The sequence below is a fragment of the Girardinichthys multiradiatus genome, chromosome 20 (genome assembly GCF_021462225.1).
Source record: "Girardinichthys multiradiatus isolate DD_20200921_A chromosome 20, DD_fGirMul_XY1, whole genome shotgun sequence".
Classification (NCBI taxonomy): Eukaryota; Metazoa; Chordata; class Actinopteri; order Cyprinodontiformes; family Goodeidae; genus Girardinichthys; species Girardinichthys multiradiatus.
In genome coordinates, this window is record NC_061812.1 from 24,277,110 (window position 1) to 24,302,723 (window position 25,614).

At 38.8% G+C, this 25,614-nt stretch overlaps 1 protein-coding gene across 15 annotated transcripts in view; it reads right to left on the reverse strand.

The window, feature by feature from the left end:
- The window catches only part of cadpsb (Ca2+-dependent activator protein for secretion b), a 117,971-nt gene that overhangs the window by 88,188 nt on the left and 4,169 nt on the right, over nt 1-25,614 (reverse strand). For all 15 annotated transcript variants that reach the window (XM_047346736.1, XM_047346735.1, XM_047346739.1 and 12 more), the window contains exon 2: nt 770-883. In XM_047346736.1, the coding sequence (XP_047202692.1) occupies nt 770-883 (114 nt within the window). The remainder of the gene's footprint in view (nt 1-769; nt 884-25,614) is intronic.

Consider the following 25,614-nt stretch of genomic DNA (forward strand, 5'->3'; position numbering starts at 1 on the left):
GCAGTACAACGGCATTTTGTGTTTAATTTGGGGATACCACTTTGAATATTATCTTTCTTAAGATGTTTCAATTGTTCTTGTTTGACCTGTTAATTAAATAAATATGATTTTCTTTAAGTTTAATTTTAGATTGATGATAATAAGGACTGTTTAAGCAGTTTGTCAGTAAGCATCAAAATAAATGAAAAAATTAAATCATTAATTAATCTTCTATACCACTTATTTCATAGTGGGTCACCTGCCTGCAATAAATATTGCAGGTTCCTGTTCAGTTGTCTTCCAAAAGGAGAAACAATAACAGTGACCAGCTCTCTTCATTTAGTGACTGGCTGTTTTTCTATCTTGTAACTAGCTATTAAGATTTTGTTTTTTAATGCTGTGCCTTTCAGTGTTGCCTGCATAGCAGTAATGACTTTTGCAGACCGAAATGTGAAGCTGGAAAAAAATGGCTGTGTCAACCACACGCTCTGACTCATAATATGTGCAGTGAAAAGCTTCTGCCACCATTTTACCACAAAGCTCCTTTCAATTCAGGCATATCCACCATGAATAGCAGAACTGTAAAGTTCTGTTTGACATTTTACTTAAAATGTACTAAGAAAATGCACCAAATATACTCAACATTTAAAAAAAAGAATTTAAGAAAATGAGGTTTGTTTTGCTGTAAAGACGGAAAAGTTACATGAATATGAAGGAGATATCTGAAACACAGAAATTAGTCCCTGTGCCTAAATAAGTGGTTTTGAGTGGACTGTTGTGGTCTTATTACCTCAGAGTAACTCTGCACGGCATTGATGAATGCTTCATCAGCTACAATTTGCGTGTCTCCATTTAGGAAGGCCTGGAAGCGATCCTTGGTCTGCTGAAGCTGCTGCTTGGATATCTTTGGAAGAAAAGAGAAACAGAGCAGAAAAATATGTCAAACATATTTTATTTAAACTAAAAATCTAATGTCTCAAAGTGTCTTTTTGTAAAAAAAAAAAAAAAAAAACAGTAAGCAGCTTTGTTTTTTATTTCAACAGGTTTACCTTTTGAGATTAATTTTAGATGGCAATCATCCAGCATTTAAATAATGAGTTCCCTGTACCTAAAAAAAACTGTACGAAGTTCAGGAAACTCATTTCAGTAAGATTATATCCCCAAACCCATTCTTTCAGTAATAGCACAATGTTTGCAAATGTATGTGGTGAAGAAATTCAGATTGATAGTGTGGAAACTTTTTTTTTTTTTTCATTTTTAACTTTCTTTAACGTAAACAGTCATGCAATCATCCATATGGGTGACTTCTTTCATTCCAGCCTGAACTAAGCGACCAAACAATCTGCTCAATTGAGAACCACTCTATTGGACATTTTAGATCATGGTCCAATTAAGCTGAAAAAAGCCACAAATAGAAGACATGCCACCCTAATATCACCCAACTGAACACCTCCAGGCCTCAGTTGTACTTTGACTTTCTGCTCTTGAGTACTGTAATCACGAGATGTCTAACCATGCAAGAGAGAGAGGAGAGGTGGCACAACAAAAAGTTTGACTTTGTGAACTTATTCTAATCCTGCTGAGCTATATTTCTGTCATTTGTGATGATTTAATTGCTGTTTTTTTTTATCTACTAGGAAGACTTCAGTGACAGATTTATTTTTTATGTAAATCTGTGAACCTTTCTTAAAAATAGCCAGATGCTAACAAGATGTCCTGGTCTGCAGGTAATCCTATTTTTACGACATGTCTGCTTTGACAAGCTCTTTCTTATTGGAAACCCAAACATATAAGAAACATTTTGTTAATGTGTTAACTTAGGTTCAGGAACAGAGTCACAATTCACCGACACCTGCAATTACTCAACTGTGTACGTTTGTTTAGCTCCTCTGTTCAGCACTATTTTTCACGTTTTACCTTTATTCCTCATGTCTTCCCCCTTCACTAATCATCACTTAGTGCCATCTCCTTCATCCTTTATCTCCCATCCCAAGTAGAAATGGGTTCTTGGTTTAGATATTGGGATGACGCCACCGATCCATCCACAAATCCAGACAACATGGTATGTGTTGCTGTATAAATATATTTTGACCGATGTTGTTATAAGTTGAATGAGTATTAAGCAACCTGAACCAACCTGGGCCTATGTGAAAAAAAACTGCCAATGAAACATGATTGCTGGTTGTGCATTCTTGGTGGTTTGTAATAACTGGGAATTTTATTCACTACTGAGGAGGTGTTTTTGCCCACTCTTCTTTGCAGACTTGTTTTAATTCAGCCACATTGAAGGGTTTCCAACAAGAACCAACTTTTTAAGGTCACAGCACAACATCTCAAACAGATTGAATTCTGAAATTTGATTAGGCCAGTCCAAAGCCTTCATGTTTTGGAGCCATTCAGATGTGATGGTGTGTTTTGGATAATTTTCCTGCTTAAAGTCAATTGGTCTTATGATTACTGTCATAAACTAATTACAGGTTGTTTTAAACAGCAGAATTTATCTTAGCATGAATAATATGAAGTCATCCAGGTTCTGAAGCAGCAAAGCAGATGTTCTTTTTCTTAAATTCTGCCTAGTTTTACACCAGATGTAACGGGACACCTTCCTAAAAGGTCCGCTTTTGTCTCATCAGTCCACAAAATATTTTCCCAAAAGTCTTTTTGATCATCATAATGTTTTTGGCAAATGTAAGATGTTCACAGTTTTTGCCTTGGAACTGTCTCATGGATGCTATGTTTGGCCACTCTCTTTCTTAAAGTTAAAGAACAAACAATGACTTGAACTGAAGAAACGGAGGCCTGCAGAGCTTTAGATGTTTTTCTAGGTTCTTTTCTGACCTCCTTGATGAGTCACTGATGCACTCTTGATTTTATTTTGCTGGATATAATACATGTTTAGCCCATTTTACAAAGATTTGCTAAATAGGTCAGAGCAGCAGCCTGATTATGTTATGTTCTTGAAGTCCATTCTGGCCCTCAACCTCCTCCTGATTCTCAGGAGTTAGTATGCAGATTTATCAGCTCTGCAGCATAATGTTAACACAGACAAGAAAATGTTGTTCTAAAGGTTTATTATGTAATTATCAAACTTGTAAAATATATTCAACTGAATGTATGGGCACAAATTATAGCAGCATACACGGTGGTGACTTTGTGTTTTTTGGTTGTGACTTACAGCACCGGGACAAATAGAAAACTCAATGTTGAAATAAAAGTACTCAGAAATGATCAGTATCAAAAGGAACCTAAATTTAGATATAAGAAAAAGGACCGGAAGCCAATAATTCTGGACTGGAGCATATCTAAGTCTGAGTCTCTTTCCCCAAAGCCTCTATGGCCATGGTCCTTGAAAGTGAAATGGCTTATCAGTATTTAGCCAACATTGGGCAAGGCTCTGAATGTAATTACATTTGAGTCCTAAATCTAAACAAAAAGTGATTTAAAAACTAGTTCACCAAGATATTATGAAATTAACTATAGAACCAAATAATAAAAAAAAAACAACAACGTTCGAACACCACTTTATAATTGTCCTGCATTTTGTTTTCTGTATTATTCAATCACACCCCTACAGCCTTGAATTTGGTTGGAGAAACTTTCTGGCTTGTTTAAAGAAAAAATGCTGAAAGTCACGTGACATGACTGCACCTTACAGAAACAAGCAAAAACAAAAGAAATGCTGAAATAATTTTATTAATATTAATTTTACTGATAATATACATTTTTCAGGTACAGCTTTCATAGAATATAATAAATAGTTGTGCATGCATGGTGAAAATTGTAGCTCTTTGATTGTTTTTTAACCCTTCATTGGTTTCAGTTTTTCCCTTTACACAAGGATAAAGGTGCTTGGATTGATTTTACTTGTGGTTAGTGTGTCAATAGCCTGACAGTCAATTGATTGCCATCTCTTCCTGGCAGCCTCCTTAAATCTTACAGCTCAAGATGTTATGTATCAACCATATCCAAAGGGTTGTTGGTAACATGTCTCTGTACATTCAGCTGTACAATGATAGTGATAGACTTTGATGTAGGAGTGAGATGGAAAAATACCACATATCATGTCCCTGTGAGGCAATCTCCTCACCATCTGTGTCTCCATCACACTACCTGAAGCCTGGTTTGATGATGCCCAGAAAAGAAGGGTCATGTGATATAGGATTTTACATCAAAGAGGCCAAAATAAGAAAGATCTTAGTTTTGCAGGTAGCATTAAAAATGCAAAAATAAATAAATACCCTCACTAGAGGTCAATCACAACTTGAGATCTTTACTGCATGTGCTAAAAATGGTATTGATTTTAAGAGAAAGTAGCATAGAGCAGTTCTCACGGACAAAACAGATTTAGTTCTTTTACAGCTGTTGTTCAGTAGTTTCAGGACCGAATAAAGCCAAGGACAAAGGTTTCTCTCAAACTTTAAACTGATTGCCATGTGCCTTACAGCGGTTACCTTCGTCTGATGAAATGGCTGAATTCCCTCATCAGCATTAAGTCATCCAGCTCTGCAGAGGTCTGGTAACGAGGCACCAGTTGAGTCAGGTGTGTTAGAGAAGGGACGCATCTAATAGTAGCTCTCCAGGACCAACCTCAGACAACCAGGACATATAGCAGTGCTTTTCAGCCTTGGTCCTAAAGGCACTATGCCGTGCATGTTTTAGATGTTTCCCTGCTTCAGCACACCCGATTCCAGTTGATAGCTTTTACTGAACTGCAATCACCTGAATCAGGTGTTAAAGCAGGAAAACGTCTAAAACATGTAGCGCAGTGTGCCTTGAGGTCCAGGGTTTAAAAACAGTCAGTCAGTCATTTTCTACCGCTTATTCCATAGTGGGTCACGGGGGAGCTGGTGCCTATCTCCAGCAGTCTATGGGCGAGAGGCAAGGTACACCCTGGACAAGTTGCCAGTCCATCACAGGGCAACACACAAACAACCATGCACACACTCATTCACACACCTAAGGGCAATTTAGAGTGACCAATTAACCTAACAGGCATGTCTTTGGACTGTGGGAGGAAGCCGGAGTACCCGGTGAGAACCCACGCATGCACAGGGAGAACATGCAAACTCCATGCAGAAAGACCCCCAGTCGGGAATCGAACCCAGGACCTTCTTGCTGCAAGGCAACAGTGCTACCAACTGCACCGCCGTGCAGCCGGTTTAAAAACACTGACATAAATTAGAGTTAGTGTTATTTGTTGTTGTTTTTTTTTGTTTTGTTTTAGCAAATTAGTAAAGAGTATATATATGTTGTCAATTTAAAAAAATTTTTTTATAAAAGAGTGAAACTTTGTTTTGAGTTTAAAATAATTTTGAATCCTGAGAAATGTAAAGAGATCTTCTCATTTTCTTTTAAGCTATTGTAAACATATCTCACTGAAAAGGAAGTGTTCGTCCTGTGGACTTATTTTGAGAAATTATGCAAATGACTGATTTATGAACGCTAATATAATTTTATGTAATGTAACTAGCCTCTAATTTTGACTCCATACCTTCAAATGGGCTGCACGGTGGCGCAGTTGGTAGCACTGTTGCCTTACAGCAAGAAGGTCCTGGGTTTGATTCCCGGCCGGGGGTCTTTCTGCATGGAGTTTGCATGTTCTCCCCGTACATGTGTGGGTTCTCACTGGGTACTCTGGCTTCCTCCCACAGTCCAAAGACATGCCAGTTAGGTTAATTGGTCACTCTAAATTGCCCTTAGGTGTATGAATGAGTGTGTGTGTGCATGGTTGTTTGTGTGTTGCCCTGCGATGGACTGGCAACTTGTCCAGGGTGTACCCCGCCTCTCGCCCATAGACTGCTGGAGATAGGCACCAGCTCCCCTGTGACCCACTATGGAATAAGCGGTAGAAAATGACTGACTGACCTTCAAATGCCTGTAGACCAAGGGTCTCAAGGAAGATTTTGATACATGGCCTTTTTCGTAACAATCTTTGTTTCGCAAGTCAATGTGCAATTTTAGGGGAAATTTATGACGTGATTTGATCTAGTAGGTCTCAATTAAATGCAGTTTCTTCATAAACGCCTTTATCTTCAGTAACAGAAGCAAATTCCTGACACTCTACCTAATATTTTTTTTGTCTTTTTCATAGACTACATAGACTTGTATAGGATTATAGAAAATGTGGATATATTTACATTTATATGAGTTCTATAGCAGCTGTACTTTTGACTAAGTATATGTTTGATGTTTGGATGTTTTTTAAGACACATAGTTTGTTTATTCTTTTTTAATAACATGGATAATTTTTGTCCAAAATGAAGTTCAATTATAATTATTTAGAAACTTTTAGTGTAACTTGTAATTTAATGGACCCATCTTATTTAAAAGACACAGTTACATGATTGTTTCTATGTGATTCGAGATGGCTCTGTACATAGTTCAGTTGTCTAACAAAACGAAGTGCTTGAAACCTTGGTCATCTTGGTGCAACAAAATAGTGAAATGAATGAATAGAGAATGGAGTCCTGTGTTGAGCAAAGCTTTTGTTCAATTCAATCACATCTTCATTTGATCAAAACAGTGCTTGTTTGTTGTCTTTGTAGCTGTGAGATGTTAAAAGAAGAAGATGGAGAAACAATGCCCAGTGTAGTTTTACTAAATCAAGGTGTTTAATTTGAACACGCAGAGGTAACAAATTAATTAATTTTAGTACCAGTGTGCAGCTTAGACTTGTCAAAGGGAATAGACATGGCTTTTGTTTTTTGTCCAACTCCGAAAACATGCCTGAGGGTAAACCCTGTTTCCTTCACATTTGTTACTGTTGCATGTGTGGAACCTGTGTTGTTTTTTGTTGTTTTTAATTAACTGTTCAATGTTGAATTCATTTTCAGCAAATTACAATGCACTCTAGTTCCCAACAGGTGTAAAAGTCGCACCTGTTATATAATAAAGCAGACTTAGCACCAGGCAGTTCATACAATGTACGTATGTATGAATGCAAATATTAGCTGTATTTGTAAAAGGTTACCTGCTACAGCTAACTTCCATCCGACAACGGATGGAAATTAGTTGTCATGCTAATTCATATCTACATCTATACCTGGTAGTGATGTTAAGTAATGTGAATGTCCCTTTCTTATCTTAAATTACAATAAAGTTAACATTTATTGGCAACCCTAGTATAGCTTTGCAAAAAGCCTTAAAGTAAATAAATGTTATAGCGTAATTTCTAACTAAAAAATTAGAAAAAAAATCTGCCTTTACAGTACATTTATTTAATGCGGAAAATCATGCATTAAGATTTTCTTTTTTCTCACTGGTGCCATAATTCATCATTCACAACTGAATCGTTTTTAACACATACTCTATTTTTTTAATTGATGAGTGTCCTTGAACTTTTAATTGGTAATCCATGACATCCAGTTTCCCTGGTGCACAAACTGACTTGACTGAGGCAGCTGTGTGGTGGTTTTTATAAGTCTCGAAGTGACCACAAGACAATAATTACTTACCTGGCATATTTCTTTAATATGTTTTACTTGACACGTGAACTGATTAATCAGGAAAATCTGAAATCATTGTTATCAGACAATAACATTTTACGTAGCTGCAACTTTAGCTTTAGGCCGTACAGCTAGTGGACTTCAATAACCTCTCCCTATTAACCTTGTTCACGTCAAGGTGAAGAATAACTTCAAAGCTGCATGAGTTAAATCACATAGCTAGGATATTTAGTGTCAACAACAACAGAACACATTTGGTTTTTACTGGTAGGTTTTATTATGAATGATCAAAGCTATTAATAATCCGACTTCTGCTGACAGTATTACTTGACCAACCTGACTTTATATTACAACACAGCAAGCTGATAAGTGTGTGTCTGTGTGAATGAGTTTAGGTTGCATACTACAATGGCCCAGGTGGATTCTGTGCACTTCCTCAACAAAGCACACTTCAAATGCATTAAGTATTTATGACTTTCAGCTTCAGTGCTTTTCATTTCACTGCTAATTAGAGAACTGTGGTGATTAGTAACCAAGCTGATGGATGAGGAAAAATGCCTTCATTTTCATCGCAGCCTGACTCTGAGGACACACTTTCCTGCTTTGCCCATATTGATCGACTCTCTGTAGCTCTTATCAAGATTGCAGTGTTACGAAGTGATTCATTTGACTGCAATGAAGTAGGCAGTGACATTAATCACCCTTCACGTATCAATAGAGAAGCAATGCACATGTTGCATAATTTCTTATCACTTTAATCTATGAGCTATCAGTGGATTTCTGTCTACTGCCCGCAGGTAATAGATAATACATTATATATTCTATTTATATATCAAACATAACTTGTTAGTAATGTCTGTCTGGCTAAATCAGAGGTCTCAAATTCCCGTGTTTGCAGGCCGGTGTTCTGTATCCTGTAAATGTGTTTTCGCCTCAACAAGCCTGAATCAGATGATTAGATTTTTAGCACGACTCTGTAGAACTTGACTGCATGCTGAGGAGGTAATTCAGCCATGTGGTTCAGCTGTGTTGAACTCCTAAAGTTGAAGGGCATGAGCCTTTGAGGAGTTTGAAATCTCTGGCTTAAATAAAACCTCAAATTATCAGTTGTACTTTTATGAGGGGGGTCTGTGGCTTTGAATTAAAGGTTATGGGTGCTGAGCCATCCAATGTGCAGCCTAAGTGTGAAGACACTGTAAAAACAATTCCCCCAAACCAGTTTATACCTCTGCCACTGCCCGGCTTCGCCAACACTGTTTACAGTGGGGGTGGGAGTCTGCTGACCTCAACTGGGAACATTATCGGGCGGTGGAAGGAGTACTTCGAGGATCTCCTCAATCTTGCCATCACTCATTCCCTGGTGGAATCAGAGGCTGGGGACTCGGGGTTGGACTCTTTCACCACCCAGGCTGAAGTCACCGAGGTGGTTAAAAAGCTCCACGGTGGCAGGGCTTCGAGGGTGGATGAGATCCACCCTGAGTACCTCAAGTCTCTGGATGTTGTGGGGCTGTCATGGTTGACACGCCTCTTCAACATTGCGTGGCGGTCGGGGACAGTGCCTCTGGACTGGTAGACTGGGGTGGTGGTCCCCCTTCATAAGAAGGGTGATCGGAGGGTGTGTTCCAACTACAGGGGGATCACACTCCTCAGCCTCCCTGGTAAGGCCTACGCCAGGGTATTGGAGAGAAGAGTCCGGCCGATAGTCGAACCTCGGCTTCAGGAGGAGCAGTGTGGTTTTCGTCCCGGCCGTGGAACACTGGACCAGCTTTATACCCTCTACAGGGCCCAACCGGTCCACATGTGTTTTGTGGACCTGGATAAAGCATTCGACTGTGTCCCTCGTGATGCCCTGTGGGGGTTGCTCCAGGAGTATGGAACCGGGGGCCCTTTACTAGGGGCCATCCGGTCTCTCCACAAGCGGAGCAGGGGTTTGGTCCCCATTGTTGGTGCATGTTGGACTCCGGCAGGGCTACCCTTTGTCACCGGTCCTGTTCATAAGTTTTATGAACAGGATTTATAGGCGCAGCCAAGGGCCGGAGGGGGTCTGGTTTGGGGACCAGAGGATTTCGTCTCTTCTTTTTGCAGAGGACGTGGTCCTGCTGGCCCCCTCTAGCCAAGACCTACAGCATGCACTGGGGCAGTTCGCAGCCGAGTGTGAAGCGGCTGGGATGAAGATCAGCTCCTCCAAGTCTAAGGCCATGGTTCTCGACCGGAAAAGGGTGGCTGCTCCTCCACATCGAGAAGAGCCAGTTGAGGTGGCTCGGGCATCTATACCGGATGCCTCCTGGACGCCTTCCTCGGGAGGTGTTCCAGGCACGTCCCACCGGGAGGAGGCCCACGGGACGACCCAGGACACGCTGGAGGGACTATGTCTCTCGGCTGGTCTGGGAACGCCTTGGGCTCCCCCTGGAGGAGCTGGAGGAGGTGTCTGGGGAGAGGGACGTCTGGGCGTCTCTGCTGAGTCTGCTGCCCCCGCGACCCGGTCCCGGATAAAGCGGAAAACGACGAGTACGAGTACAGTTTATCAGCATATAGGTTAAAAAATATAATGTTTAATTCCAAATGTTGCATATGTAGAGCAAGGGCTCTATGGCTAGGTAGTGTGCATTTTTGACAATTTGTCCTTTTTTTATCCTTTCCTTTATTTACTTATATATGCATATGTGTTGACTTTATGTGAAACACACACAAATTCTGTGGTTTTGTTTCACATATATGTTTCTTCATTTAGAGTTATTTTTTTCCCCTGGAATTTTCTTTTTCTAAATTATTATTATTTCAAATGTAAGCTTTATCTGATTTAAAATTTCCTTTTTTCCACAGGTTTTGGCTTTATTGTATTTTTTATGCAGCACTTTTTTTTAACTCTGCTTAATATAAACAAGATGTAGACAGCACTGTAGTCATACTTCACATGATGTTCTAAACTGTTCCCATTATGGGTAAATAAAAAGGTAATAAGTGAATATATTGATAGGGTATGTTTGACTATACAGTGAAGGGATTATACGGTGCCTTAAAAAAGTATTTATAGACCCTGGACTTCTTTAATTTAGCAACATGTTTGTAGTTAAAGCTGTAAACGTCAATGTAACATATTGGGATTTTATGTAATAGAGCAACACAAAATTGTGCATAATTGTCAGATGGCAGGAAACGAATTTTGTGGTTGTAGGCTTAAAAATTTGCAAAAGTACAAGGAGTATGAATACTGTTACAAGGCCATGTATTATAGCATAATATGCTGAACATCACTTACCTTTCTCTACAACCTCAGCAGTGTTTAAACTGTCACTCACTATATCATGTTCCATACACAGAGGACTAAGTAGAGGTAGCGAGGTGTTTTTACATTTTTAACAATAGGTGAGTGCCACTTCATAATTATGTGCTAACTATTGCCAGATTTGTTTTTTCCACATAAAAAAAAACAACTGCATGACTCATAGGAAAAAATGCCTTAATCTGAGGCCATGGGCAGCTTGCTTTTGCTGTTTTTACGTGATAACTTCCTTATATCACTGACATGATTCATCTCTGCAGAGAGCATGTCTCCACTGCTCTAGAGTCCAAACAGTGGCGGTGTGCTTTTCACCTCTGCATCACACTTGGTGATGGAAGGCTTGGATGCAGCTGCTTGCCCATTAAAACCCATTCTGTAAGGGTCTCTACAAACTGTTCTTGAGCTAATCTTAATGCCACATTCAGTTTGGCGGTCTGTAGCTCCTGACTTGGCAGAAAGATGGCAACCTTGGTGTACTACGCATCCACTAACCCATGTCTGTGATTTCATGTGGCCTTCACTTGTTGGGTGATTTGCCATTGCTTCTAACCACTTACACTTTGTTATAATACCACAGATGATTGGGGAATATTTAGCAGCAAGGATTTCTTCCCATCTGTGGACTGGAATAGAAGTCAGATTTCTGTCCATTCATGCATGCTTAAATGGCATGCTTCCAACCCGAATGGACCACAAACTTTTACAGATAAAAGCAGTTGTCATTGTAGTGTTGAGATATTTCTCAAGATTTTGACCAATATTATGTACAAGCCAAATGCACTACTTTCACTTTATCACATGCCATTTTGCGTGAACAGTAAAATCGATGAAAAAACTCAGAAAATGCCTGAATTGCTTTACAGTGCACTGGAGTGATATCAGTGGACTACCTGCTTGAGATCAGGTTTCAAGCTCACCACATTTTTTATTTATAGAAACCTAAATCTTAATTCTTACATAACTGATGTGAAATGTAGAATTAATGTTTTGCAACTTTATCTTGCTTGGTTTTGAATCCACATGTCATGAACCTGTGAGAAAGCATTTTCAGCTGCCCTTGCAGTGCTGTGAAGAGTAGAGTCATTAGCTAATTGAATGCAGCGAACAGTGAGCTGTAGCAACTGCATGTCGGTGCAGTAAAGCCTCTGATGTGCTGACTCACACTTGAGCTTCTTCTGGAATTATACAAAACTAAGAGGGTAAGTTAAATTCGGCAGTTTTCCTAAATGGCTGCAAAATTAATGCTTTGGTTGCACGGGGGAATACAGCTTTCAACCATACTTTCTATGTGCCTCTTTAATGTAAAGATCAATTAAAGGGTATCTCACAAACCAAACGCTCCCATTGTGTGTAAATCAGTCTGCACTGGTCGGTGTTCAGCAAACATGGTGTCACTGGATTACCTACCCAAACAAGTACCATTTTATTGCAGACAATAGCAGAGGCCCACATCTGATTACACACTGAGTAAGAGAACAAGTGCTGCATGGCAGCTGCAAAAGGTCCACCAGCAGCCGGCCTGTGCAAACAAACACAAAAAACACCAGCATTGTGAAGTGACTGTTGCACCAGCCTAGTATTGTATAAATACAGATGCACAAGCTATTATCCCTAGCCAGATTAGCGTTCAGAAACACACACGCAGTGAGAACAAATATCTGTCCGCCTGGCTAGTAAACAGCCAGGTGTATATTCTGAGCAGAGCTTGATGCACTGCAAGCACGGCAAAAACAGGAAAACTCTGACACTTTACAACTAGCCTTTACACTACTGTCATCGTTGTCACTTCTGTGCCGCTGTTATATCCAGGAGAACACTGTGTTCATATCAAGCAAAACACCGTCTTATAACAGTCAACCATAATCACACCACCAACTCGCTGCCAGCAGCTCAGCAGCTTCCTCTCTATCAGCATTCACTTAGTGTGCAAAACAAAAAGAAGTTAATGGAATAGTAGGACTAAAATCTGCCGGAAATTTTGCACAAATATGGTTCATAATAGTAAAATCTTTCCTTTCCATTGTACATGTGACATATGCAAATGTGTTTTCTGTTGTAGCCAGAAACATTTCTAGCACATACATCCAGGCATTGGGTTGTTGCCTGGGTCCACATGCATCTCAAGAGAATGTCCTTATGAAAGTAGAACTAATTTAGTTTATAATGTCGTTACACACAAAATGATACCTTCTAAACCTTTATTTATGCCACAAACAGTTACTGAAGCAACAAAATATTACTGCTAAAGAAGCGGGTTGTGCACAGAATGCTGTATTCAAGCATATTAATGGAAGGTTCAGTGGAAGGAAAAGTGTGGTGTGGTAGAAAAACGTGCTGATGCAACACGTATAACTGCAACTACAACTGGATTGTGACGTAAAAGCCATTTAAGAGTTTGAGGGAGCTTCACAGGGAGTGGACTACCGCTGAAGTAACAACCTCAAGGGCCACCACTAACACATGTTATCCAGGACATAGGCTACAGTTGACATTTTCTCTGGATTAAGAGACCCTTATCCAATAAACTATAATCCTAATCAATTTCTTTATTTTATGCTTACCATTTTGCTCCTGCCCTACATCTGTTTCTGCTGCTCTTTAATTTATGTGGATTTGAGATTTTGCAGAAATGCCTGCAGATTTGAAGAGTAGGGTCCCGACATATGTAAGCAACTTTATTTTTCCCAAAGTTTTTATGACAGTAGTTAGACAGGAAATGAGGGCAGAGACAGAGAAGACATGCAGCAAACATCACTGGGGTCGGGACTTGAACCAGGGACCACCTCGCTGAGGACCAAAGCCTCTTGTACATGGGTCACACACTTAAACCCCTACACCACCAGTATAAATATCAACACTGTGCTCTTTTCATAAACAAATAAAAAGTAAAGCAGATTTTATGGAGCTAAATTGGGGCCAATAAACATTAACAAAGCAACTGCAGGAAGCAGCCTCATAGTGCAGCTAACAAGGATAAAAACATAAATAAATAAAGCTTGCACTGTAAAAGTTTTCACCTTTTGCTCATTCATTACAACAAAGTCAGCTCTGCTGCACTGGTCTGAAAGAAAGAATTTGATATTTTTTCTGAATAACATAAGAAACTTGCTTCTAGATACACTTGGTGAACATTGTCACGGAAGAATCCAAATTCTTAATGGAAAAAAACAACAAATATAACTGTGTGAAGCAGTGGTGGATGCTGGTCTTTCAAGGAGGGGAAGCTCAATTTCAAGATCGCTGATTCGCTCATTTAGCTGTCAATCAAAAAGGGATTCAGCCTCAGACAGATCATCCAATCATCATGCAGAAGCTGAGCGTCCGGGCAAGCCGAGGCCAGCCCACTGCCCCATAGACCCCCAGAGACGCTGAGCGTCCGATGGGCGGGATAAAGCCCAGCATTTTTGCTTCACTATTGAACTCACTGTTTAAAGCACTGTGAAGCTGCGGGAATGAGTGAGAGGAAAGCCGCGTCATTACCAGTGATAAGAAGCTGATTCTGAACACAAGTTGAGCGTGTTGTAGCGCATATTTAGTCAATGACATGTACACACAACAGTATATATTTGATCATTTATTTTTGACATTTTAGGGGAAGCTGAGCTTCCCTTGCAGTCTTAGAGTAATTGCCACTGGTGTGAAGATACTCAAAAGAACAATAGAATATATATATTTATTGAGTTCTGCTGACTTTTGCATTTTATTACATTGCTTCTTCTAGAAGAGTCTTGCTAATAGCTCCATGAGGAGTTTGCTTAATTTGCATGAAACCCAGAGTACCATGATACCAGTGATATATGTGTTTTTCAATAAAACACAAAGCTGACTGTGGGTCAGTGTTTCCATTGCTGCTACATTATTCCCACTAAGACTCCATCCTCCCATTTATCACTTTTCTTTAAAATCCAAATGGTTTTCCATCTTTGCTCTCCCTCGCTCATTGCTTTATGGGGTGATTATCTCTGGTAAATGTTGGATGGTGTTAAAAAGGTTCACACTGAGTATCAAAGAGGGAGGGATCTGTTTAAATAAATGTCAGCCTGACAGTATTAGTTAGACCTTTGGAGGAACAATTTTTTTTTTATTGATAAACAAGAACTATGGACTGAAAATAAAAAGTGCAAAAAACATAAAAATATTTTCATACAGGGATAAAAAAGGCTGCAGTAACAGGACAACATTTACTCAAGTTCAGTGTTCCTTAAATATGGATTGTAAATGTTTAATAGTCTAACTTTTGAAACTATTTCCAAATCATAAATGCTATTTCAACTATTTCACACTGACCACATATGCTGGAAAAATGAAAATAACACATAAAGACTGTCACAAACTGTAGGAAACGTTTTAGTAGAAAGGCACCAATTATTCAACAAAAAGTAGGAATTTGCCTATTTTCTATTGATCGCGCTTGTTTGGTGACTGGCAGGTAAAATACTGAGAAGTCTTTATTTTCTTTTGCTTAATACATGCAGACAAACTAAGAAACTCTCACAATTTTCAGTCTAAAAATGCATCAGTCGGCAGCAAGTACTATGATAAAGATCAAATAACAGTTGGGCAAATATCCTTATGAAACACATGCATGAATGGGGGTATTAAGTCCCTAATTTTCAGTTTGATTCAAAACTTCTACTTCTATCAAAGAATCTTTGGTTCATTTCTACTTTTTATAGTGTAGTCTTTTGAAAAGAAAACCCATCTGAGTCAAGGTAATGCTGACATTTTAAATGTAATGGTGTAACTGCCAACTACATAAGGCTTTAGTGACAACAAGATCTAAATATTTATTCAAAGCAATATATTCACACGATTATTTTGTAAGGGAAAGTTTTTTTCTATAAAATGTCCACTATATTTAAATCATTATTCCTATGCATTGTTGGACTTGTATCTGGTCAATATGACTTCCTCAGTCAAAGTTAGCGATCAAAGCTGTGGTCCTGAGTGAAATCAAAGTGCCTCTGAACAGAACCACTGTTATGTTAAAAGTCTGCCATGGGCAGAGTGCTGTTTAGTGACTCTGTTCAAAGGAGTTGTGACATAAACATTTGAAGACCAGGACAGATGAATTTGAGCTAAGCGTCTACCTGACATCTAGCCTCGTGCAGGCTCGCCAGCCGCTCGCTGTGTTCTTCATGCCTCAGTGAGAGCCATCAGAGTGAGAGGCAGAGAGGATTGTAGTAATGGCCCTGCCCTGGTTCCTCTGTCTTTAATGTGGAAAATCACCACAACAAATCTCCCCCACAGCCTATATCCTCTTTGTCCTTTCATGTCCATGCTTTAGCCGCTTTACTTTTAAGTCAGTGTTCCATAACACTGCCCATGATTGCAAAATCATGGCCAAATTCTTCAGCTCTTAATTTACACTGAAAGGCTGCAGATGACTAATAAACATTTGCACAAACTGAAACTCTTCCCAGAGTAGAAAGTTGTCAATATATTCCTTCAACAAAAGTATCTGGTTGTTTGCTGTTTGCAAGCCTTGTGGTCAGTCTGGTACACAAACATCTCTGGACTGCTGTCTTTGTGGCATTGTGGTATTGATCAACTGCATGTCTTTCCATCTAACAAACTTAATGATGCAGACTGAACAATCAATATCAATAACTGGTACTAGGTTGTGCCTGCATGGCAGGTTCTACAAGTATCCTCATGGACCGAAACGTTTAGTGTTTCATTTCTAATTTATGTCTCGGACCATGGCGCATTTAAATACAGCAGAGGTAATGGCACACTTCATGCTTTAGTTTACATTAGTATGAGTTTATGAGCAGCTGCGGTTTTGCTTCAATAAAACCTGGATATATTTTAAGAAGAGCTTCAGAATGCTCTTCACAACACAACCCACAATGCTTAAAATGTAGTCTTAATAGGTCACTTTTACATGAAAATATCAGATTGTTTGTTCTTTCTAACAAGACAAACCCTGATATGTGAACAGGAGCAGCAAAAAAGGTCTAAAAGCATCGAGTGCATTTATTATATTTTTGTCTGTAGTCCCTTTTTATAATTTTTTTAACTTTCCTTTATCATGTCATTGCAATTTACTTATTTATGTTTTTGTCATTTTGAATTGTCTTGTTGCTGAAATATGCTATATAAATAAACTTGCCTCGCTTTTATAATGACTTTTCCCACAGATACATTATATATGAGTACAGAAATATACAGGTCCTTCTCAAAAAATTAGCATATTGTGATAAAGTTCATTATTTTCCATAATGTAATGATGAAAATTTAACATTCATATATTTTAGATTCATTGCACACTAACTGAAATATTTCAGGTCTTTTATTGTCTTAATACGGATGATTTTGGCATACAGCTCATGAAAACCCAAAATTCCTATCTCACAAAATTAGCATATCATTAAAAGGGTCTCTAAACGAGCTATGAACCTAATCATCTGAATCAACGAGTTAACTCTAAACACCTGCAAAAGATTCCTGAGGCCTTTAAAACTCCCAGCCTGGTTCATCACTCAAAACCCCAATCATGGGTAAGACTGCCAACCTGACTGCTGTCCAGAAGGCCACTATTGACACCCTCAAGCAAGAGGGTAAGACACAGAAAGAAATTTCTGAACAAATAGGCTGTTCCCAGAGTGCTGTATCAAGGCACCTCAGTGGGAAGTCTGTGGGAAGGAAAAAGTGTGGCAGAAAACGCTGCACAACGAGAAGAGGTGACCGGACCCTGAGGAAGATTGTGGAGAAGGGCCGATTCCAGACCTTGGGGGACCTGCGGAAGCAGTGGACTGAGTCTGGAGTAGAAACATCCAGAGCCACCGTGCACAGGCGTGTGCAGGAAATGGGCTACAGGTGCCGCATTCCCCAGACCTGGGCTACAGAGAAGCAGCACTGGACTGTTGCTCAGTGGTCCAAAGTACTTTTTTTGGATGAAAGCAAATTCTGCATGTCATTCGGAAATCAAGGTGCCAGAGTCTGGAGGAAGACTGGGGAGAAGGAAATGCCAAAATGCCAGAGGTCCAGTGTCAAGTACCCACAGTCAGTGATGGTCTGGGGTGCCGTGTCAGCTGCTGGTGTTGGTCCACTGTGTTTTATCAAGGGCAGGGTCAATGCAGCTAGCTATCAGGAGATTTTGGAGCACTTCATGCTTCCATCTGCTGAAAAGCTTTATGGAGATGAAGATTTCATTTTTCAGCACGACCTGGCACCTGCTCACAGTGCCAAAACCACTGGTAAATGGTTTACTGACCATGGTATCACTGTGCTCAATTGGCCTGCCAACTCTCCTGACCTGAACCCCATAGAGAATCTGTGGGATATTGTGAAGAGAACGTTGAGAGACTCAAGACCCAACACTCTGGATGAGCTAAAGGCCGCTATCGAAGCATCCTGGGCCTCTATAAGACCTCAGCAGTGCCACAGGCTGATTGCCTCCATGCCACGCCGCATTGAAGCAGTCATTTCTGCAAAAGGATTCCCGACCAAGTATTGAGTGCATAACTGTACATGATTATTTGAAGGTTGACGTTTTTTGTATTAAAAACACTTTTCTTTTATTGGTCGGATGAAATATGCTAATTTTGTGAGAAAGGAATTTTGGGTTTTCATGAGCTGTACGCCAAAATCATCCGTATTAAGACAATAAAAGACCTGAAATATTTCAGTTAGTGTGCAATGAATCTAAAATATATGAATGTTAAATTTTCATCATGACATTATGGAAAATAATGAACTTTATCACAATATGCTAATTTTTTGAGAAGGACCTGTATATCAGCCCAAACAGCTACTACGGCTCAGCTATTTGACAGAAAGCAAAATGTAAATGCAAATAAATAAATAAATATGAACTGGATGCTTTTGGAGCTGTGAATTAAGTTCAAAGTACAAATTATGTGTTAAACCGTGAATACAAATTAATTCAGTGTTAACTTGCTTGAACTTAACTTTGACTTAGTTTTCACGGAGTGTGATCTTGCGTAATACTACATTTACGGGACATCTGTGATTCTAATTATAACTCAGGATTAGTAAAACTGAGAAACCTGTGTATCAGTTGTGTAAAACAAAATCAAACAGTGCTCACATAGAAAGATCACATAATGTAGCAACAAAAGAAAAGTTTAACATGACACTGATTTTAATTTAATCAGCATTTAAAATCTCGGTTTTGCCTTTTTGCATTGATTTTGCATGTTCTCCCAGTGTACACGTGGGTTCTCTCCGGGTACTCTGCCTCCGACCCTCCAAAAACATGACAGTTAGGTCTGCTGGTCTTTCTAGCTTGCTCTAAAGTATGAGTATGTGTGTACATTGTTGTTTTTCCTATGTGTCTCTGCGTTGCCATGCAAGGTTAAGAGGTATAGATGCGGGATGAGTAGTTATTAATTTCGAGAATGCAAAACTAGTCTTATGACACCAGTTATGTGACAAAGGAATGCCTAAAACATCAGGCTTTGTATCTTTGTATATTTGCATCACCAAAAATGTAACTTTTCAGGAAATGAAGAAAATGTCTTCCTCCTAAATATAAATTCGGACAGTTTGGTCAAAGTTACATTTTAATTACGATACTCATCATGGAAAATGTATCAGTGAAACTGCAAACAGATTTGAGGGCTGATCAAGGAAACTGATTTTAACAAGAAAATCAAAATTGACTAAAAATGGAGCTAAGACAATTTTGCCTGACAACTGCTAAATCATGCTAAGTAGACAATATCTTTGTTGAATCACATGAGTATGAAATTATACTCATCGTGTATCGGTTAATTTATTGCAAACTAAAGTAGCACTGTTTTGAAAATCAGATACCCAGAAAACACTTGGTGCATAGTGGTTAAAAAAATTATTTTTTATTATTACTAATAGTTGAAAGGATTTAGAAGTTTTTAAATGTGACTGCTAATCAACCTTTAACGTGAAGCAAAGTGTTTTTGTCAGGAAATCCACACTTTTATCAGACAGCATCTGTACATGACAGAAATAACTTTTGCTGCATTTTTATTATCTGTTCTAACATTAAAGAAACACGAAATTATTTATCTTTTGCTCTTTCAGATAATTCACTAGACTAATATAAATATACATCTTTTCAGTAATTGCCACGAGCCATCCGCCTACAGAGGTGTCTGTTTTTGGTGTGCTCACTATCAGCATCTGTTGAATTAGCGTTCAAGCCTTCTCAATGTTGTTCAAAAACGGAGCATTTTCCTTCCTCACTGTAAATCTCACTTTGGATAAGAGCCTACAAGCACTCAATGTGATTAAAGTTGGATAAAGAAGAGGATCAGGAAATTCCTTGGTTCTGTTTTGAGGCATTTGCTTGCTGAGCCAAGCAGTGGGTTAGATGGATGGATAACCGGCATAGAGATCCTGGACTTCAATTACTTTGGAGTGCAGAAAATGGTAACAGGTTTTGTACATTACTTGCAGCCCATCTTCATCTGATCATCCTGTTATTTATTTTAATTTGTGAATCACCTACAGTAGCAGGCATATTCAAGATGTGTCAAATAACTTTAAATAAATGCATATTTTACTGCAGTAACATATCCAAAAAAATCTAAATATTAAGTTGAATGTATTAATTCATACAGAAAAACAGTTTTTAACTAAATCAATGGTGGCAAAATTATTAATACCCCAACAGTCCCTTTAAAATAAGTGTAGCTTAAGTATTTTTTTCACCTATCCTTTCTTTTTTAGGTTATTAGGAATTTCTAGGGACTTCTAATTGGTAACAGAGGACCAATTTTTTTAGCTGCTCATTTATCTTATGTATTGCTGTGGGACAGTTTCTCTTCCAAATACTATAGCAAGCTTGTTGGAGTGCATGGCATCATGAACTCTTTAAAATGTGTCAGAAAACCTGAAACTTGGTTGTCATGGGGTCTTGGAACATGATGAATAAAAACATATGGTCGAATCACAAAAAAACTGTTTCAACAAACACAAAATCTGTGTTCTTTCAACTCAGTTTCCAGACCTAAATTCTGTGGAAAAACATGTGGACTGAGCTCAGAAGCATAAGATAAAATTCAGGACTCTGGAAATTCTTGAGAGATTGTGCCAAACCGAATGGTCAAAGATCTCCTTTCAAATAACCATAGCTGTCCTGTTGGCCATACTTATAAATATATGTATTGACAGCAGGGGTACTAACAATTGTGCCAACACCAGTGGTGGTTCTTACTTGAAATGCACACATGAAGAGCCAATTCTTAAAGGCCCAAACAACAATCTAACATAATTCTAATGCCGTTCTTTTTTACACAAGCAGAATGAAGTTTTCATATATATACAGTACAGACCAAAAGTTTGGACACACCTTCTCATTCAAAGAGTTGTCTTTATTTTCATGACTATGAATATTGTAGCTTCACATTGAAGGCATAAAACTATTAATTAACACATGTGGAATTATATACTGAACAAAAAAGTGTGAAACAGCTGAAAATACATCTTATATTCTAGGTTCTTCAAAGTAGCCACCTTTTGCTTTGATTACTGCTCCACACACTCTTGGCATTCTGTTGATGAGCTTCAAGAGGTAGTCACCTGAAATGGTTTTCACTTCACAGGCGTGCCCTGTCAGGTTTAATAAGTGGGATTTCAAGCCTTATAAATGGGGTTGAGACCATCAGTTGTGTTGTGCAGGAGGTGGATACAGTACACAGCTGATAGTCCTACTGTTAGGGTTAGGGTTCGAATTTGTATTATGGCAAGAAAAAAGCAGCTAAGTAAAGAAAAACGAGTGCCCATCATTACTTTAAGAAATGAAGGTCAGTCAGTCCGAACAATTGGGAAAACTTTGAAAGTGTCCCCAAGTGCAGTCGCAAAAACCATCAAGCACTACAAAGAAACTGGCTCACATGAGGACCGACCCAGGAAAGGAAGACCAAGAGTCACCTCTGCTGCGGACGATAAGTTCATCCGAGTCACCAGCCTCAGAAATCGCATGTTAACAGCAGCTCAGATTAGAGAACAGGTCAATGCCACACAGAGTTCTAGCAGCAGACACATCTCTAGAACAACTGTTAAGAGGAGACTGTGTGAATCAGGCCTTTATGGTAAAATAGCTGCTAGGAAACCACTGCTGAGGACAGACAACAAGCAGAAGATACTTGTTTGGGCTAAAGAACACAAGGAATGGACATTAGACCAGTGGAAATCTGTGCTTTGGTCTGATGAGTCCAAGTTTGAGATCTTTGGTTCCAACCACCATGTCTTTGTGCGGCGCAGAAGAGGTGAACGGATGGACTCTACATGCCTGGTTCCTACTGTGAAGCATGGAGGAGGAGGTGTGATGGTGTGGGGGTGCTTTGCTGGTGACACTGTTGGGGATTTATTCAAAATTGAAGGCATACTGAACCAGCATGGCTACCACAGCATCTTGCAGCGGCATGCTATTCTATCCGGTTTGTGTTTAGTTGGACCATCATTTATTTTTCAACAGGACAATGACCCCAAACACACCTCCAGGCTGTGTAAGGGCTATTTGACCAAGAAGGAGAGTGATGGGGTGCTGCGCCAGATGACCTGGCCTCCACAGTCACCGGACCTGAACCCAATCGAGATGGTTTGGGGTGAGCTGGACTGCAGAGTGAAGGCAAAAGGGCCAACAAGTGCTAAGCATCTCTGGGAACTCCTTCAAGACTGTTGGAAAACCATTTCAGGTGTCTACCTCTTGAAGCTCATCAACAGAATGCCAAGAGTGTATGGAGCAGTAATCAAAGCAAAAGGTGGCTACTTTGAAGAACCTAGAATATAAGAAATATTTTCAGTTGTTTCACACTTTTTTGTTCAGTATATAATTCCTCATATGTTAATTCATAGTTTTGATGCCTTCAGTGTGAAGCTACAATATTCATAGTCATGAAAATAAAGAAAACTCTTTGAATGAGAAGGTGTGTCCAAACTTTTGGTCTGTACTGTATACATAAATGCTTCTAAACTTTATATTTTCTTTTTGTCATCTAATTTTCTATTAATAAAGAACTCAACACACATATACAGTGTGTTCTGTGTGCATTCCCAAACAGCTCGGCAATTTTAAACATACTGCATAGATCCAACATTTTATATTTGGTCTGATGTTTCTGAGCTAATGAAACTTCCTAATAGATGTTATTATTCCCTCAGATCACATGTCTTGCTTTACATAGGCATACATCACTAGTGTGTATTCAAGTTTTTGTGGTTCAGGATTGAAACTGTTGGTCATAACTATCATTCGCCTCAGACTTATGTGTGCAGTGTAGAGTCAGTGTAAAATCGATGGATTTAATCTGAAAAGGCTTCATGCTGTTTTAAAAATTTAACATCTACTCTCAAGAAACGAGTCCTCATCTTGCTCCACTTTAGTACTGCTTTAATGTGTAGTATGGCCTCGTGCTGTATCTTATGGGGTAATATAACATGAAATCACGTGACCGAGTAGATCTATCTGCCTCAGCCTATGAAGACAGAAAACAACAACTGTTCTCGAGAAGATAAATCTGCTTCCTTTCTAAGAGGTGCTCTGCAGAACACAATGGCTTTGTAGTCTAAGTCTTTAATTTAGCTGCTTATCCTTGAGCAAAGGATTTTTTTCAGAAAATTTGTGCAAGATTTTGTCTGATGTCTAGTCATCTTATCAACATAACTTGCATAAAATGTTTTTGCAAGGAACTGCATTAAGGTTCTTTTTTTTCCAAAATCCTGATGAAAAAACAAAGTTTTTTTTGCACTTGCTTACCAAAATTAGACCACCAATGTGAGTATACCACCCAAAGAGTATTCTGTGCGGAGACATGCTTTAGACTAGATTAACACATACTAATTAACACATACAACACAGATAACTCACTATTGTTGGTTTTATCAGTGGAAAAATTCCTTGCACAATTCAAACTGTTAACATTCCTGCATATTCACACAGAGACAGAGTAATTTTTGCTTGTGAGTAGCTATTTGTGTGACCATGTTGGCCAGAGAGAATAAAGCTACAGTAGACTGTTTGTAATTAAGGAAACATAAAATAGTTGGACCCCATATCTATTTATCTTTAAAAGAAAAGACAATAAAAATAAAATTTTGGAGCTTTCCCCTTTTAGCTGCTTCCTGAGAGAGTGAGGAATGTGTAATTTGTGAAGCTGTGATATGTTTCAGGAGGCTGCACAGATTGCTGGTGAGGGGGTACTTCACCTGCTGCTTTTCAGCTGTCACCCTTTTTTGGATACACTTTCATATCTGTAGCATCATGGAACACCTTCACTTTTCAGTATTTATGCCGCACCATGATAACAAAAAAGGCAACAGAATGAACCATGAAACAGTAGAGAATAACATTTTTCTGCAACAGCTTTCACACGTTGACTGACGTGTTTTATTGTTAACTAAAAGTTTGACTTTGACACTTGCCAGCAACGCATGCTTGATGCATTTGTTTCTGGGCACAACACCCTTAAGACCGTTAAGATGATTCAAATAATTTCAGTGTCATATGGTGTACTGTCTATTTTCTGCAACAAATGGGGAGCAGGCTGCTCCTGTCTCTTTACATATCTGTCTGTCACATGTATTTTAATCATTTTACTCCAGATTTTTTTCAAAGATTATTAGAACAATTGAGAAAAGCATACGTGACAAAGAGGGTGCATAATAACAAACAATAAAGCTGTAAAATGTCAGTAAACCAGGCTGAATTTAGCATCATGTTAATGTTTCAATTGGATTTTGTTTTTATGTTGCCAGTTTTACACATGCTCAGTTATTTCAGTTTAATTCACCTCAGCTTTATAACCTTTCCACTCAATTATATGTCAGTTTAAAGATTAGGATCCACTTAATATTATTATTTGGGTATTGACCTGCCATTCACTTATATAAAGTACAAACAGAACTTTAAAGTTTCCCAGTTTTGTCAAATTGCAACCACAATGTATCTTTGTTAAATATTATATAATACACTGACACAAAGTATTGCATAAATCTGAAGTAAAAGGAAAACAATAGTTTGGTTTTCAATTTTTTACATAAAGAAATTTGAAAAGTGGGGTCTGGACTTTGACTAGGCTATTTTCACACATGATTATATTTTCATCTAAAGCATACCATAGTAGCTGTGGCTTTAGATGTAAGGCTGTTGCTGGAAGGTGAACATCCACACTAGTAGTTTTTTCCTCCAGGATTGCCCTGAATTTAGCTCTATTCATCTTACAGTCAACTCTGACCAGCTTCTCTGTCCCAACTGAAGAAAAGCAACCCCACAGCATGATGCTGCTACCACCGCGTGTCACCATGAGGATGGTCTGTTCAAGGTTCACAAACTCCGAGCAGAACTTGTTTCTTTCAACATTGAATTTATTCACCTGATGTTTAGATCTTTGCAGCTGGAGTTGTACAATGCTGTTTCTGTTTTGAAAGATGGGCTGAACACTGCCAATTTGGTGACTTCTAAAGACCATTAGTAGCACTGGATTTTATTTAGTTGTGCTGGATTAAAACAAGTTGAACACAAAAGTTTGTGGTTGTAACATGAGAAATGACTAAGTTTAAGAGGTGTAAATACTTCACGTGGTACTATAGAACCTTTAATGTAAAACAAGTTATCCAAGGAAGCATCCTTCCGAATCTTTTTTGTCCAACTTATTAAAGTATGAGCGGCTTCATCTGCTTTTGTTCACATTGTAATTTGCCATTTATCTGTAAGCAACTCCTTATAGCACTCTTTGTTCTTACTCCAGATTCTCGCTTCTCCAAACCAAATGGCAATTTGGAGGTGAGAAAACTTTCAATATGGACAGGTCAGTTCCAAATGCAGCAGAGTGCATTGCAAAGCTGTTATCTGGCTTTAACATATTAATAAAGACCACTTTAAAGATGGAACTGTCCAATTTCTCTGCCAAGAGTACTAATTACATTAGGGCATTGATTCAACCTGCTGGAGGATAA